The 16,950-nt window shown below is 40.2% G+C and overlaps 1 protein-coding gene across 4 annotated transcripts in view; it reads left to right on the top strand.

The window, feature by feature from the left end:
* The window catches only part of CAMSAP2 (calmodulin regulated spectrin associated protein family member 2), a 154,531-nt gene that overhangs the window by 13,300 nt on the left and 124,281 nt on the right, over positions 1–16,950 (top strand). For all 4 annotated transcript variants that reach the window (XM_032773502.2, XM_032773501.2, XM_032773500.2 and 1 more), the window contains exon 2: positions 5,490–5,749. In XM_032773502.2, the coding sequence (XP_032629393.1) occupies positions 5,490–5,749 (260 nt within the window). The remainder of the gene's footprint in view (positions 1–5,489; positions 5,750–16,950) is intronic.

The raw sequence follows: 16,950 nt of genomic DNA, 5'->3' as shown, positions 1-16,950 counted from the left end.
CTCTTCACAGAAATGCAGGTCACTTTTTCCAAAGAATAATTCACACTAAATAGATTCAGTGTGGGGAAGATTATCTACTGCTTTCCCTTTAAATTACATTTATATTCTTGTAACTGTTTTCTCATATTCCAAAACGTTAGCTTTTTTTATTTTACTTTTTTAAGAAAGTTGTTACTGGGTGTTCTTCCAAAATTTTGAGGAAGCAGGAAGGAAACTATTGAGTGATCTCTGTGTGTGCACCTGTAATTGAAACATTCATTTTGATATCATCTTAGGTTCTCTCTAATAAGAGAATGTGTGGGTTAAAAATGGAAAGCATGATTAAACTATTAAATATCTTGGTTAACTAAAATCTTCATTTCTTATGAGAGAGAGACATCTTTCAGGCCTGGATCCTGCATACGCAATATATGTGTGCTTATCATTCGCTGCTGTGAGTAATTTTATTGAAATAATAGGACTACTTACAGTGTGTGAAGTTAAGCATATGCATAAATGTGTGCAGGATCATGCCCTCAGTCCATTAAAAATTATAGAAGAGACTAGAATGACACACAGCACTATCATCAAAGTATTGAACCCAAGTAAATGAAGTGGAATAAGCCAGTTAATTTCATTCTGGGGCAGTAGTACAGAAAGGGAAACACAGAAACCAAAATACCCTGTGTTGAGCTTGCTTATTCGTTTTGACTGGTCTCCTGGTAGCCCAGGACCGATGAAATCTCTAAACTCAGGTTCAAGATTGGAATTGTCCCTGTGGTTTGTGCTTTCCAAAAATGAAACCTGTGTCTTACTGACAATATGTCAATCCAGCCCAATGTAATTCCTGCGTATTTCAGTGTTTGGTTTCAAAAACAACTGTGTTTTTTGGCAGCATAGCTTAACCACACATCTTTTTTTGAAACTACTCATTGACTTCAAAGCTTGACCTTGAGATCCTTTTGGAGGCAAGGTGTGGGGAAGCAAAAGTATTAATTTACTAAATTTAGCATCAGATTCCTACTACATCTAGTAGGACTTCAGTTTTACAGACAAACTCCAGTCCTGCTTGGTGCTCCATGTAAACATGGCCCGTTATGCCTGTGTGAAGCCCGATTGACTTCAAGGCTCTACCCAGATCATAAATCCACCTGCACACAGCTCCATTGCAAGACCATGGTCATAAGAAAACAATGAAAGAAATAGTGATATCTAGCCCATAGTCTGTAACACAGTTCTTAATCAGTGAGAACTGCAAAACTCTTGAAATCCATTGATCTATTATCGAGACTAGTTCTGTTTTCTTATAATACATACGTTGCACCAGAAAAAAGATTTATATATTTCTGTCTGTGAGAAGTAGAATCCTGTTCAGTGGGGGTTTCCTCAAAAACCTTGGATTTAGTGGCAAACTTTTCATCCTATTCCAACAATTAATTCCTTGTTTCTGTAGTTTCCCAGTGTTCTTGTAATTTTGTATGTTTCTGTGATTATACTTGCTCTGATGCTATTGCAGTAAACAAATTTATCTGGTTTCTACTTTATTTGGAGCATTTATTTTAGTTGGTTTGTACCTTCAAAACCTGTCCACTTGAATTGAAGCCAATTATCTATGGAAATGGGATTAAATCTATCCAGAATGGGATTTTATTCTGAGTTTCTATGGCATGCATGCAGTCCGGACTTTTTGTTGTGTGTGTACACACCTGTAGTGGCTTGCTTTGAAAATGGTTTTCTTTCAGTTGATTGTGTACTATTCATATTAATGAAAACACATTATAATCTAGAACAATCTTACATTGGTACTAAAAAAGAAAATTAAAATTATGCTGGCTAAGGAATTCACTGGTTCCATGGGAAAATCTCAGATAAATCTAATAAAAGCTATAAAGCATGAGAACATTGCTACACATGGGAAAAGGAATGTGTGTGGTATCTTTGAGAAATGGCCTTAAGATGAAAGGTTCTGCTGGCAGTCATGTCCTAATTTTTGTATTTAAGGAGGGAGGATTATTTTGTGATTGTTACAGGATCGGGAGTTGAGATCTGTGGTATAGTCCTAGACAATCCTGTGTGACTTTGGGCAAGTCCGTCTCTAGGAATAATTTTCAAAAGTGGTCTTTGATGTTCAGAGCTGTATGTGACCCTAGGCAGCCCTGTATTCACACCTTACACACTAGTACAATAATATTTGTACAAAATATGCCTTGTGATGTATCATATTAAAGCTAATAACATGCTGGTTATTAATATAATTGTAATATGCATGTATTTTAATGTTATGTGTGTAGTTGTGAATTCCCTCTTGATGATGTATTTAGAACATGTTTCAGACCAGACAGGCTAGCCTAGGTAAAGGTGATAAACATTGCTGTCTTCGACAAAGGAATGTGGGTTTAACAAAGGAATGTGGGTTTACCTCAGTTTACATATTCGCAGTAAACAAAGCCATTGAGCTAAACCAGCAAAGGTCATCCTGATCCTGATTTTTGAGACAGAGAATTTACATGGTTCCTGCACCCCAGGAGGCCTTCCTGACTTGTAAGACACAGGCATCACTTTGGGGATATAAGGAACAGAGAAACTCTCCATCTTTATCATTCACCTTAGGAGACAAAGGAACCAAGCAATATGATTTCTGTGATGGGTTCTGGCCATCAGAAGCTGAAAGAGAGACTGTGGGTGAGAGAAATCATCTTAAACCAAGTCTTTATCATGCTAGATTAGGTTTTAGATTTTTAGATGCATGTGTTCACTTTTATTTACTTGTAACCATCTCTACTTTTATGCCTTTCACATGGTGTCACTTAATCTCTAATTATTTTGTTAATAAATGTGCTTTGCTTTCATTATAAATCCTCAGTATTATGTAAATTCAGTAAAGCGTGTGCTTCTAGAAAGTTTGGAGTGTTTTTACTATCTCTCTGTAAAGCCAGTGAACCAAATGCTTTCCCTGTGAGGGGCTAGTGAGATGGACTGGTCCTTGCAGTATTACCTCTTCAGGGCGAATTCAGGACTGCAAGCATACTAAGATCAGCCTGGAAGGAGTAACCAGGATAGGCAAAGCCAGGGTGAGGGTTGTGAGCTGCAGGCAGTCTGTTGGAGTGAGAGCTCTGTACCAAAGCTACAAAGCCACAAGAAATGCAGGTTTACAAGGCAGACAAATGAACCCCTTACTGGCCTGGGCTTGAACCCCAAAACACTACATCATATTTTTAGATGCCCAGCTTTCAACATCTGGAGTGAAATCCTGGCCCCATTGAAGTCAGTAAGAGTTTTGCTGTTGACTTCAGTGACATCAGAGTTTCATCCCATCCCTGCCCTCACGGTTTCATAGAATATCAGGGTTGGAAGGGACCTTGAGAGGTCATCTAGTCCAACCCCCTACTCAACAGGACTAATCCCCAGACAGATTTTTGCCCCCAGATCCCTAAATGACCCCCTCAAGGATTGAGCTCACAACCCTGAGTTTAGTAGGCTAATGCTCAAACCTCCCGTGCCCAGTGTACCTATTAACTTCAACTGTGTGGATTTTCTTCTCAAAATCAGTTGCTAAAGTTTCTTCCCTAAAATTAGAAACAATTATGGAAATGTCTTTCTTTTATATATATAAAATAGGTCCTGGGTATTTGTAAAACACTTCAAGATTTTCAGTATTACAAAAGTACAAAGATTGATATAGTAATATAATAATCCTCTGTATTCAAGTTCTGTCATCTTTGCATATTCTGGCTTCTCCTACTAGTTAATCTCCAGTAATGACTCCAGACTGGTGCCTGGTTAGAAGCATAAAACTTAGGACAATCTTGTTCCTTTTGCAATGTGTAATATGGTCTCTTGCATGCACCAGTCCAGAGGATCTCTTTAATTATGTTCTTGCTTACTAACTGTGTTACTATTTATTGCCTTATTTGTTTAGTGCCCAAAATGTTAGGGGTTCTACTAACACAGAATGGGACAGGTTTCTCTCAAAAGAGCTTAAAATTTAAATGGGCTATATACAGACATGGGGAAGGAGGGATAATAACAAGAGAGCTGGAGTCAGGAGGCACGTGGAAGGAATAAATGGAACCGGTTATTGGATTGCTTAGTTGTAGAATAAATGCTTTTTTAGTAGGAAATTGGAAGGTCGTATGTAAGACTGTGAGGAAACAATAAGTGTTTGATGTATACGTAGGTGGTGAGGGAGGCTTCAAAGTTTACAGTAGTGGCTCTCAACATGTTCCATACTGGGACTGTCTATCCAGTTAGCAATACAAGAAGGGCATGATATTTGTGACAACCACCTCCACCTCCCTCACAAGTTATCTAAGCTGAAAACCCCTGTGTAGAGGGTCCAGAGGAAGGACTTCCTGGTGTAGAGGGTCAGTATAGGAGTAGAACACATGCTTGTGGAGGTAGGAGATAGGAAATGTTGTTGCAGTTACTTTTAGAAAAAGCTCTCTTTCTATAAGTCTATAAAATATAACTTAACTATTGTTGTATGTAAAGTAAATAAGGATTTTAAAATGTGTGAGAAGCTTCCTTTAAAATTAAATTTAAATGAAGAGCCCCCCGGACCGGTGGCCAGTGAGTGCCACTGAAAATCAGCTCACGTGCTGCCTTAGGCACATGTGCCATAGGTTGCCTACCCTTGATTTAAGTCCTATCCGATATTAACGCCAATATTACTTTATTTGATGAAATGTTATTTTGAATTCTTTTATAGCTGTTCAGGTATACTTGTAAATGGGATATTATTATTTGATTCAAACATCTTATGTCTTTCATGAATGATGCATCTATAATAACTGATACATGGTACTTAGAAAAGTTGTCATGGCTTTTCCTGTAAAGCTTGTAATAGACAGCATTGTGCTAATTTTGTCAAATAATGCTGAGATTTTCACTCAAACTCTTTTGTGTAGTTTTTTGTTGGCTCTGCAGCCATTCATTTGAAGGAGAAATGTACTCTGTTAAAAGGAAGTCATTTACACACAGTTCCAGAGACAGCCTTTACATATTTCAGCAAAAGGGTGTGGCTTTCTTTTTTCTCCAAAAGTGTTATGTACACTAGAACGTATTATTGTTCTATTTCCATAAAATTCTGGAGTGAGACAGACAGCTCATTGTGTTGAATCACAGCTGTCTGACATCATTTTGACTTTGTGGCTTGAGCTATGATATGACATCATAAAGTTGGAAAAACCAAGACATTTTGAATTAATGCTTCTTTAAAACCACATCTTGGCCATGTTGTTGTGCTTTGCATTGTAAAACTCCCCAGGCTAGTATCTGTAACCTAATTTTGTTTAACAATATTACATTTATCAAGTAACTGTTTTGTTCAGTTCTTATTCTGTAATGGGGTCCCCCATAGATTTGTGTTTGAAATAATATAGAAATAGTTATATAAAAGGGATACTTCCTAGGTGCTAACAACTTTAATTATTTAAAGTGTGTATAGATTAGGTACTTTTCCTAGTACTGTGAAGTGTTGTTTATCTGATTATATCTTTTGATTCTTGTAGAAAATGTTCCAGAGGAATTGCGAGAACCATTTTACACAGACCAGTATGACCAGGAACACATTAAACCGCCTGTTGTTAACTTGCTGCTATCTGCTGAACTCTACTGTCGTGCTGGAAGTCTTATTCTCAAGAGTGATGCTGCAAAACCACTTTTGGGTCATGATGCTGTTATCCAGGCCTTGGCACAGAAAGGTCTTTATGTCACTGATCAAGAGAAGTTGGTAACTGAAAGAGATCTGCACAAGAAACCCATTCGGATGGTGAGTCTGGCTTTTGTATTTTTTTTTCTTGGTACTCCTAATAGTAGTATAATCAAAACTTTATTCTGTCACTGGATTTGTTTACATGTGATTTGAGAGAAAGGGGTTGCTGTTGGTTGGTTGGTCATGCAGCATATTAAAAATACAGTAATGAGAGATGTAGCATGGCTGTCTGTTCACTACAAAAGATAACTTAGAAGCAACTCTATTAAAGAAATAATCACAATGTGACTTCAGTACATAAAGTTGAGCTGTTGGAGACATCTTACTTTATTTGTATTCCACTAGTGACCATACCCCAATCAGCGTGCTGGAAGTTATATAAATGAGTAAACACAGCCCATGCCTTGTAGGATTTGTGGACTCCCTAAATGAAATCCTGGCCCCGTGAAGTCTATTGCAAAACTCCCCTTAACTTCACTGGGACTAGGATTTCGCCCCGGCTCCTAAATCTAGTGAAGATAATCTACAGGTTAGTTCGTTCTCGTTCTCTCTCTCTCTCTCTCTCTCTCTCTCTCTCTCTCTCCTTAGAGAGCAGATTGGCTATGAGAAACCATCTCTTTTGTTTTTCATAATTCCTATTTCTAGATACATTGTGGTGGGAAATGGCTTGATAAAAGTCATCAGCCTAATAACTGACCCTACAGCTTCAATTTTCCCTGCATTTACTTTCTGAAATCTGCTCACCACTACATTTGGTAGTTTTCATGGCCTGAGCACTTCTGTAGCACTGGTCTGGGAGTACAAATATCTCTATACAATAAATTAATTAGAAACCTGAGTTGCTAAGATTCTTTTTTTTCATTCTAAAGTGTTAGATTTTTAGCAAGCAGTTAACATGACTTAATCTGCATCATGTTTCTATTGCCAGGAAATATTTAGGCCTATTACTTAGTTATTTTAAAAAATTCACAGAACTAAATTCCTTAAAGCGGTTTCAGGGTTTTTTATTTTTTTTTTTTTTAAATGGATAACTCCCTTCATCCTTGCAGAGTACTCTGTTTTGAAGACACCAGTGTTCCAAAGGTTGTAGTAAGATAAGGATTTAGCCAAGTTTTTTTCTGAACAAAGTGAGCATTGAATGCAATTGAGTTGTTTTCTTCACTTCATATTCTATATTACTGTGAAAGCAATCTAGAGCAGTGGCGCTTAAACTTTTTTACTGGTGACCCCTTTCACCTTGCAAGCCTCTGAGTGCGACCCCTCCCCCCGTTATAAATTAAAAACATTTGGTATATATATGTAATACCATTATAAATGCTGGAGTCAAAGCAGGATTTGGGGTGGAAGTTGACAGCTTGCGACCCCCGCCCCATATAATAACCTCGCAACCCCCCAGTTTGAGAACCCCTGACCTGGAGACTTTATTGTGGAATCCTGCTACCTGCTTTCTCAGTGACCTGGATCACAACAAGCGCACAATACCTGTGCTCAAAATTCTGCACTGCTAGGAGGCAGGGACACAGGCTGGGGCTGCTCAGGCCCCATGCCCAGGGCAAGTGGAGGGACCCAGTCTCCCCCATATCTGCCAGTGCGGCTCTCCAGCTCCAGTAGGGGGGGTAGGGGTTGGAGCCACAATCCAGCCATGGGAACAGCTGGGCAGGCAGCTGTGGGGAGCTGTGCGGCAGACCCTTCACCTTTCTTGGTCAGAGGACCGGAGCAGCCCCCAGCCCATGTCTCTGCCCCTCAGGCTCCCTGCCCAGGGCAGGTGGATGGTCCGTGCTGTGGTTCCTCACAGCTGTACACCTGGATCTTACTGTCAGAGCCCTGAGCAGATGCAAAATTTGTATCTGCATCCACCTCGCTATCTGCAAAAATGGTCCACAGATATAAAGCGGCTACCTGCAAATTTTGCAGGTTTCTGTGGATTGGGTTTATTATATTTGGAGATTCGTCATCATATTCTGTATTGTTTCTAAAATTATGTAAAAGTCTGGCAGATGCATTTTGTAAAAATCAGTACATAGATAAAATAGCCATAGATACAGACAAGATACTTGAAACCTTTCTCTTCACCATCTTCTCTCAGAAATCGAAAAGGTAATTTTTATATTGGCTAGTTTCCTATCTAATGGAGACCTGAAAACAAATAACTCAACTGTCCTTTTTGCAAACATGAATTAAAGGAATCATCCCCAACCTTTTAATAATATGGGATAAAATAATTCTGACATTCTCTTTCTGCTCAGGGTAGCTTCCTCCGAAGTAAGGAGTGAGTTATGTGGTGTAAGACAACTGGTAACATCCTGTTTTGAACAATGCGCTGATAGTAGCAAGGGAGGACCATGTCATAGAATTCTGGAGCTCCCACATAGTCCAAAGACGGTTATTTCAGATACATCCAGTATTCTGGAAAATGGAGAGTGAATAACACCCCCATATAGTAAACTAACTAATAAGAACAAACCCTGCCATGCAGCTGACATAGTTCAAGACATTTGTAATGTCCAAAGCTTGATAGAGCCTCTGAGAACCACTCTGAAAGCCAGAGATGGCTCTCTTAACAGTCTCGAGGGAGCTTACATACATATCTGTGTTAAACTAATTGTCAGTGGCCTTTTTTCATCCTACATGAATGGTTCTTCCTATCCTCTCCATCCCATTCAATGTAATTTCAGCACCATAAATGTTCAGTTAACAAACATAGTGACTGGAGCCTGGAGGACAGAAAATCTATCTGGTCACCTACCCAGATTCTTCAAATCTTAGAAAAAAAAATCTCATCAGTACTTAAAGGCTTTAATGGTTTTGTTTTGAAGTCCGAAACAGGTATAAGGCCTTTATGTCCATAAGAAGTAGGGATGGGCTTGTGTCTAGGAAATGTAAAAACTAGTAGATGTTCAGCTGTGTGTGCTTAGAGCAGTCGATTAATTCAACCGTGTGAGAGCATGGGAACTTTTTTGCCTTGCTACCTGTAACTTCCCTCCTTAACACCCTTACCTCTCACCATAAACTTGGACTTTTATTCAGAACACCTATCTCTTAACAGTTTTCTGTGATGCAACTCCACCAGGATAGAGGGGCTCTAGTGCAAAAAGTGTTTTAAATCCTCGTGTGGTGGTTGCTCTTCTGTATTTGAGTCAGAAGATATGTTAGAATAGGCTAGACCTGGTTCAGTTTTCAACTGTAAAAAGAATTAATTGGGGAACAGCTGCAGAGAGGGAAGAAGTTAAAACTCAACTGAGCCTTCTGTTGTATGTAGTGGAGTTTTTTTTTTGTTTTTTGTTTTTAATTTATATGACTGTCTTCCAGTTGAACTAAAAGCAGGAAGCAGAACCACTGGTTGAACCAAATCGGAGAAAATGTTTGACATTTTGTTTTTAATGTCTTCTGCAAAAAAGTCTTGTGATGCATGACTTTGCTCTAGTTTTGAACCCTTTCATATAGGGGTCTCAAACACGTGGCTGGCCCGCGGAGTTATTTCCTGAGGCCCGCCATAGGCACCAACTCCACTGGCAGCCAAGCTCTCCTCTCCCCACCAGTGTGCTGCATCCCTGCTCCTCCGCCTACCTCCCAGCACTTCCCGCTGCCAAACAGCTGTTTGGTGGTACTTAGGACTTTTCAGGAGGGAGGTGGGAGGAGCAGGGATGCTGGGCGCTTGAGAGGAGGTGGAGAAGAGGCGGGGAAGGGGCTGAAATAGAGGCAGGGACTTTGGGGAAGGGGTTGGAATGGAGATGGGGCTGCATGTTTGAGACCGCTGTGATAGACTGTTAGGGGCACTGGGAACCATCCCCCGTTGCCCAGGGTTCTCTCTGTTAAGGGTGCTGGGCACCGAGAGGGTCCCTCCCCCCCAGTGCCAGGGTCTCTCTGTTGGGACGCTGGACAGTGTCTGTGTTGAAGTGGAAATTTTCTGTAACATTTTTATAATTCCTAGGCACACCTCAGTTTCCCTCTCGACTTTGCGCTGCTACCGGGGGTATGTGTGGAAAGAGTTACTCAGTGCAGGAGAGAGTCAGTGCCTATGGCGGGCTGCAGGAAATAACTCTGTGGACTGTGTGTTTGAGACCCTTGGTGTAGATCATCATAAGTGTTACTGACTACATAAGAAATAGTTACATGTGTTTATATTTTATTAAAATCCCTCTGTGCATTACAGTTTTAAAAAAGTTAATGCATTAACTTTTAATAGTATACTGTATTACTCTTCATTTTTTTTCATTTTTGACTATACTTTTGTATCGTTGTATAAAAAAGTTTCAGTGATGTGGCCCTCGGGCCAATGTACTAGTCCTTATGTGGCCTTCGTGGTAATTTGAGTTTGATATCCCTGCTTTAATGATTGGTTTATTTACATGTATAGTATTTGCCTTTATTTTTTCCCTAGGAAAAACAAAGTATTTTTCAAGTCTATATTAATACAGTACTTGTAAAAGGATTTTTTTATTCCATGGAGAGATCATGTCAGGTGTATATTTTGTTTTGTTTGAGGAACTATGTAATATTAAACTTCAGTGAATTGTTTTCTTTCTTCTGGTTTCAGAAAGCATGCCACATAAAATTTCCTAATTATTGTAGATTGATTGGAATGTTGTTATACATTTTTTTCTAGATATTATGTTTTTGCTGTACAACAGCTACATATTTTCTCATACTGTAGTACGCTACAACTTTACTGAGCTGCATTTTGCCTCATCAGTGCTGCCGTTGTTTTAAGAAAGGTCTTCTCAGTTGTTTCCCTTTAAGTTGATATAAACTCCAGGACCAGCACTATGTCCTGGCCTATTATAAAACAAACATGTTTATGATCTTAAGTATTTGTATGAGCCCCAATGGGATGGACTCTGAGAGCAGGAAAAGTAAATTCCAACCCTAATTCACGCTTACAGGTAGAATTTTAACAAGGGCTTTCAGGGACACCCACAGTAATTCTTCATATTACCATACCTCTCCGCAGAAAATCTTAAAGGTTTCTCTTCGATGAAAAAAGGTTGTTCTTACTTAAATTACTCTAACTCTGTTCTCGCCAAACAATAAAGGATAAAATGTAGAATCCAGAATTGGGGAAGAAAATCAACTTTTTTTAAAACTATTTTTTCTCATAATAGAAACTTTATGCTCTTTAGCAATATAATTTTTTTAAGTCTTTTGAGATGATCACAGTTGAGATGCAGAATTGCCTGTCTTAAATGGGCAAATTCCATTTGTAATGAACTATCCTGGCTCTGGCAGGCTTAAAGATGGAAAACAGTGCATTTTTTCCCCCTGCATAATACAGTTGTTACAACAGGACAAATTATTTTTATATTTGGTTATTTAAGAGTTCAGGTTTACTAGGTGAAATAGATTTATTTAAAAACTCCCGTATATATTCGTTTATAAGCCAAATATTTTTGGTAAAAAAATGACGCATCAAGGAGCGAGGTCAGCATATAAATGGGTCTACACCAAAATTTGATGATTTTAAACTCTATGGAATCCTTGAATTGAATATCTAATACATTATCGTTTTGTTTACCTGGAGTATCTACAGGCATGGAGCCCCTCAGTTCGCTGTGGCTGCGGTTCGCATTCCCTGCCAATGGGAGCTGTGAGAACACTACTTCCTGCAGCTCCCATTGGCTGGGAATGGTGAACCTCAGCCAGAGGGAGCTGAGAGGCTCTGTGCCTGTAGACACTCCAGGTAAACAAAACGTCCCGACCCACCAGCGGCTTACCCTAATGGCCGGGAGCCAAAATTTGCCAACCCCTGAAATATAGGGTAGGCTTATGAAAGGCTTATACAGTTTTTGCTATTTTTATCTAACCATCTTGGAGAGTCGGCTTATAAATGAATGGGCTGATGAATGAGTATATATGGTAATCATTTCAGACACAATGTATATAGATCAGTATGTGAACTGATCTTAATTTTCATATTCCCATATTGGTTGTACTTTCAAAAAGGAGAAGCTTTTTTTTAAAAAAACCTTTCACCTGCAAAATTGTCATTTAAAATATTTTGGGTTTTGGCCTTTAAAAGTCAGATGATAATAGAATCCTGAAATTGGCAGGAAAGGTGGACTTAGTTCTTGTATACTCCCACTATTTTGAGTCATTTTATGTTAAAAATATATCCACTCTAACTGTGGGCCAGAGCCATATTTGGAGGAATAGAGAATTTCATGTTCTATATTATGTGATACAGGATGGCCAGAGGGCAGCAGGACAGTATTAGCAGGGAGCCTTATTCCTGCAAGGGGAGGAAGGTTTGCTATAGATTAACTAGAGCACCTGTAGCCAATTAGAGCACCTGAAGCCAATTAAAGCACCAGCAGTCAGTCATGTGATAAAAACCCCTGCTTCAGTCAGACAATGTGGGAGTTGGAGCAGGAAGGTTTGATTGGAGCAGAGAGCAGTTTCAAGGAGTTGGAGCAGAGAACAGTTTTGAAGAGAGACCAAAAGGAAAGTTTGGAGGAGTGCTGCGGTGGGCTGAGAAATCCAAAAAACTCTAAGTAAGGGGCACCTGGCTTATGTGGAAGGAGGGCAAGAAGCCACTTCACAAGCTGAAGGGCAGGAGAAGGAAGTAGCCCAGGGGAAGGAACCACTAGTTCAAGTGGTTCACCACAAACCTCAGGGCCCCTGGGTTGGGACCTGGAGAAGAGGGCGGGCCCAGGTCCCTCCCTCTCCACTCCCCTCCTCAAGGACAATAGTGGGGTAATTGAAATACCAATTCAGAGGCAAGCAATGGCGCCCTGAACCTTCTCCAAAGAAGAGAAAGCATGAGACCCAGCATAACAGTACCAGCAATTTGCCACAATTAGTACTGAATTATCTATACAAAAGTATTTATTATTGCAAGCCCAATCAACTTACTAGTATTTTAACATAAAGTGCTCCATTATGTACGTAGGGCAGTTATCCTTGTCCTGTGAGTGGGAGGGATACTCTTTTGTTGTAGAATTGATAAAAATCTACATAAACACTTTTTTTTCATGGAGTCCCTTGGTGTGGTGTATAGACCCCACACTGATGAGGGAGGTGTCTCTGGCAATGTCAAACATGGATGATAGCTAAGGCTAAGTTTTTGTCAGATATTTTCAGTAAAAGTCATAGACAGAACATGGGCAATAATGAAAAATTCATGGAGGCTTTTGACCTGTCCTTGATTTTATTAAAAATACCCATGATAAAATGGTTGTGGGGGGCTCCAAGCTCCTGGTATTCCCCTTGCCACCCACAACAGCTGGGAGCAGGATGCCTAAGCAGGAGACTGCTGAAGCTACTCCTGGAGCCATAAGAGAACTTCCATGCAGGAGGTCTTCATCCTGACCCTATGGGAAGTGCAGCAAACTCCCAGGGAGAGACTTCAGAACGCTCGCAAGGGGCAGGCATGATAAACCTGGACTTCAGCAAGATTTTTGACACAGGCCCACATGACCTTCTGATAAGTAAGCTGAAAGAAATGGGGGCTCAGTGGAACTACCATTAAGTGGATACATAATTGGTTAAACAACCACAAACACAGAGTAACTATTAATGGAATGATATCAGATTGGAGGGAGATCTCAAATAGGGTTCCACATGGATCTGTTCTGGGGTTTAATATCTTTATTAATTACTTGGATTTAGGAATAGAGAGCATGCTGGTGAAATCTGCTCTGGAGGATACAGCTAAAATTCAGAGGGTTATTGATAAATTGGAGAACTAGGCTATAGACAACAAAATGAAATTCAGCAAAGATAAATGTAAGGTCCTGTGCTTCTGGAAGAAAAACCAATGCATAAATACAGAATGGGGGATAACTGGTTTGGCAGCAGCACTGCTGAGAAGTATCTGGGAGTAGTGTGGATCACAACCTCAATACGAGTCAGCAATGCGATGCTGTTGCAAAAAAAGCACATGCAATTTTAGGTTGCGTTTACTTAGGCATAGGATGCAGGTCACTGGAGGCGATAGTACCTCTCTGCTTGCTTCTGGTTAGACCTCAACTGGGCTGTAGTGTCACCAATGTCTGGAAAGGATGTAGAGAAATTGGAAAGGATCCAGAGGCAAGCAACAAAGATTATCGGGGATGGAATGCAAGCCGTATGAGCAAAGGTTGAAGGAACTGGGTATATTTTAGTTTAGAAAAGAGGAGATTAAGGAGGGACATGATAGTGGTCTTCAGATACTTGAAAGGCTGCCATATAAAGGATGGAAAAGTTGTTTTCTGTTGCCACAGAGGGAAGGACAAAGAACAATGGGTTCAGACTGAATTATAGCAGATGTAGATTAAATCTCAGGGAAAATCTTCCTAACTCTAAGAACAGTAGGACAATGGAACAGGTTGCCTAGGGAGGTTGTGGAAGCTCCTTCACTGGAGGCTCTCAAAAGGAGGCTGGGTAGTCATCTCTCTTGGATTGCTTAGCCACAACAAATTCTGCATCTTGGCAGGGGGTTGGACAAGATGATCCCTGCAGTCCCTTCTAACTGTATAATTCTAAGAAGTAAGGAACCAGTGTAGCCACTCAGTGCAAGTAACTGGGTTGTGGTCAGGTTTTCCCATCATCCGGGAGAAAAACCTCAGGGCAGTCCTTTACAGGTTCACACATTTGACTGGTCGTCTGCTTGCTCTGTCTGATCCTAGACATGAACAATCTCTAAATTATCCAATTTACATGTTTTGAGCAAAATGAGCCATGTGAGAGAGCAGAATTGTAGCATGGGAACCATTTGGATTCATTTGTTGACTAACCTTTCTCATTCAGGTGAGAAGGGATTGAGCAAGCATAGTAAGGATCCCTTCTTTTGCTCTCTGCATCCAGAAAGGAGTTCTAGAGATGTGAAAAGGATATTATAGCATGATGTGGCATCATTATATGATGCCATTTTTCAGACAACACAATTATGTGATAATGCATTATTACAGTATAACAATAAATCATCTTGATGTGACTTAATAGCTTTTTGCAATTCTGTCAAATGACAGTGTATCTCCTCAGGTAAATAAAGAGAGAGAGAGTTTTCAAATACTTATAAATTGCAAAATTTTCATATGAATCTGCCCATGTATCTGGTTAGAGAAAAATTCTTAAACCATTGTCCATCCAGGTGCAGGGGATATGCACTGGAGAGAGGGGAGACAAGCCTGCTCATGTTTTGTAGAAGGTTAAAGAGCGCAGAGTGCCCCTACTGCAGGCCTGGCATTTTGGGGAGAGGGAGCCAGGGATCCACATAGTGGATCTTCTGGAAACACCACCCACCTGTCTTCCTTCTACATAGGGAAATGTAGACAATTTGGCCTCAAAATAAATTCTGGAGTCTAGAAAATCGTGAACAGAGCATGCTCTGCATCTGACTTCACCTATCTTTAGACAAATGAGCCATGTCTCCAAATATTTCCATGTATAGTCATTCAAATACAGGAAGATGGGAGTGATTCTTCATGTCCTAAGTATCATTTAATAAATGTATTTATAAGGTCTGCTAAATTTTGAGCTTTTGTCTGGGAAGATACTGCTCAATTACTCAACCCTTTATTTACTGTAACAATGTTAAATTTTCACACAAGCACAGTGATTTATAAAATATTTTAACTTAAAATTGTAAACACTTCCGCAAACATTAATCCTCACTACACTCTAATAAAGGCAGTCAGGTATTATTCTCCCATTTTTGCAGTTGTATAAGCTAAACAGAGGTTAAATGACTCAAACAAGGTGCCAACAGCAAGTGAGCAGAAGCCTTGGGATGAGAACTCAGGACTCCCTGATTTCCTATGTTCTTCTACACTGCCTTCATGATAAATTTTGAACTAAATCTTATTTTGATATTTTGTAAGTGGCTGTATACTATTACTACTATTAAAACAGTTCAAAAACCTGTGAAAATACTGTTTCCTTTTTTTAATTGGTTGGTTCTGTCTACAGTAGACAGAACCATCATTTTTACACGTTTAATGTATTTTAATAGCTAGGAAAAAGTTATGGTTCTCTCTGAATTAGCATACTTTTGAGGCTCCAAGCAAGATGTTGTTAACACTTACACACACCTGCACAGAAGTATTTCTATATTATGCTGCTAGTTTTATCAAGGCTTGATTTTAAATTTAAAAAAAAAGGCTTTGTAACAACCATTCTAATATTTGTTGTTCTCCATTTAGTTGCAGCTTACCTTCTTTTAATACCCCCTTTTAAAAAGCGCATTCTGTGAAGAAAACTGCTTAAAATCATTCTCCCAGCACAGTCTATCTAGATTTATTTAAGAATATCTCTTGGTATGCTAAAATGTTAACTTCTAAGTCTCCAGTGGTCATTATTACAATTTTGTTCAGCAACTGGAATGGAACTTTGAATGTGCCAGTATTGAATGAACAGCTGTAGCCCGGGTCTATAGCTCTCTGTACTCCAATAAGAAGTTATGCCCCAATGCAGATTTTGGTCTCTTCACAGAATGTTTCCATTTGAAATGACATCCCTTTTTTCCCATCTCATCAGAGCACTCTATATCTCATACCCTGGGAAAGGACTCTAGAGGTTATATACCCCTCACCCAGTAAGTTTGTAACTACATGCTGCAGATCCTGGAGTTTTATGTAACAGTGTAAATTGCTGTTGAATTAATTTAATTTTTACAGCATCAAAAAGCATAACAGATACTTGACAGAGTGAAAAATAAGGCATGCTTCCTTCCCTGAAGAGCTTACAACAAAGGTGGGCAAATGTTGTGGCCCTTGGGCCACATCTGGGTGGGGAAATTGCATTCAGAGCCATGAATTTAGGGCTGGGACAGGGGGTTGGGATGTGGGAGGGAGTGCGGGGTGTGGGACGGGGTGCAGTGTCCAGGAAGGGACTCAGGGCAAGGGGTGGGGGTGCACCGTGCAGGAGGGGGCTCAGCACAGGAGGTTGGGGTGCAGGAGAGCTTTGGCAGGGGGCTCAAGGCAGTTCCCCTGCTTCTTATATAGAAAATGTGTTACCTTTTTCTGTCATGTGTAAATGTGGGTGCCAGCTGCTTCTGTGAGTGGCACAGGGCCCGTAGCACCACCGAGGTGGCAATCCTGCAGGCTGGATCCAAAGCCCTGATGGGCCAGATCCAGCCCACAGGCCATAGTTTGCCCACCCCTGTGCTAGATTCTCCAGAGTTTAATCCACCACCTTAACAACTGATGATAATTCAGGCTTTGTCTACACTTACAGTTTTGCAGCGCTGGCAGTTACAGCTGTGGTCGTACAGCTGTGTATGGCCAGCGCTGCAGTGTGTCCACACTGACAGCGACCAGTGCTGCAGAGTGTCCACACTTGCA

The sequence above is a fragment of the Chelonoidis abingdonii genome, chromosome 7, assembly GCF_003597395.2.
Source record: "Chelonoidis abingdonii isolate Lonesome George chromosome 7, CheloAbing_2.0, whole genome shotgun sequence".
NCBI classification, from domain to species: domain Eukaryota; kingdom Metazoa; phylum Chordata; order Testudines; family Testudinidae; genus Chelonoidis; species Chelonoidis abingdonii.
Note: the sequence above shows the minus strand (reverse complement) of the source record. Positions and strands in the feature narration are given on the sequence as shown.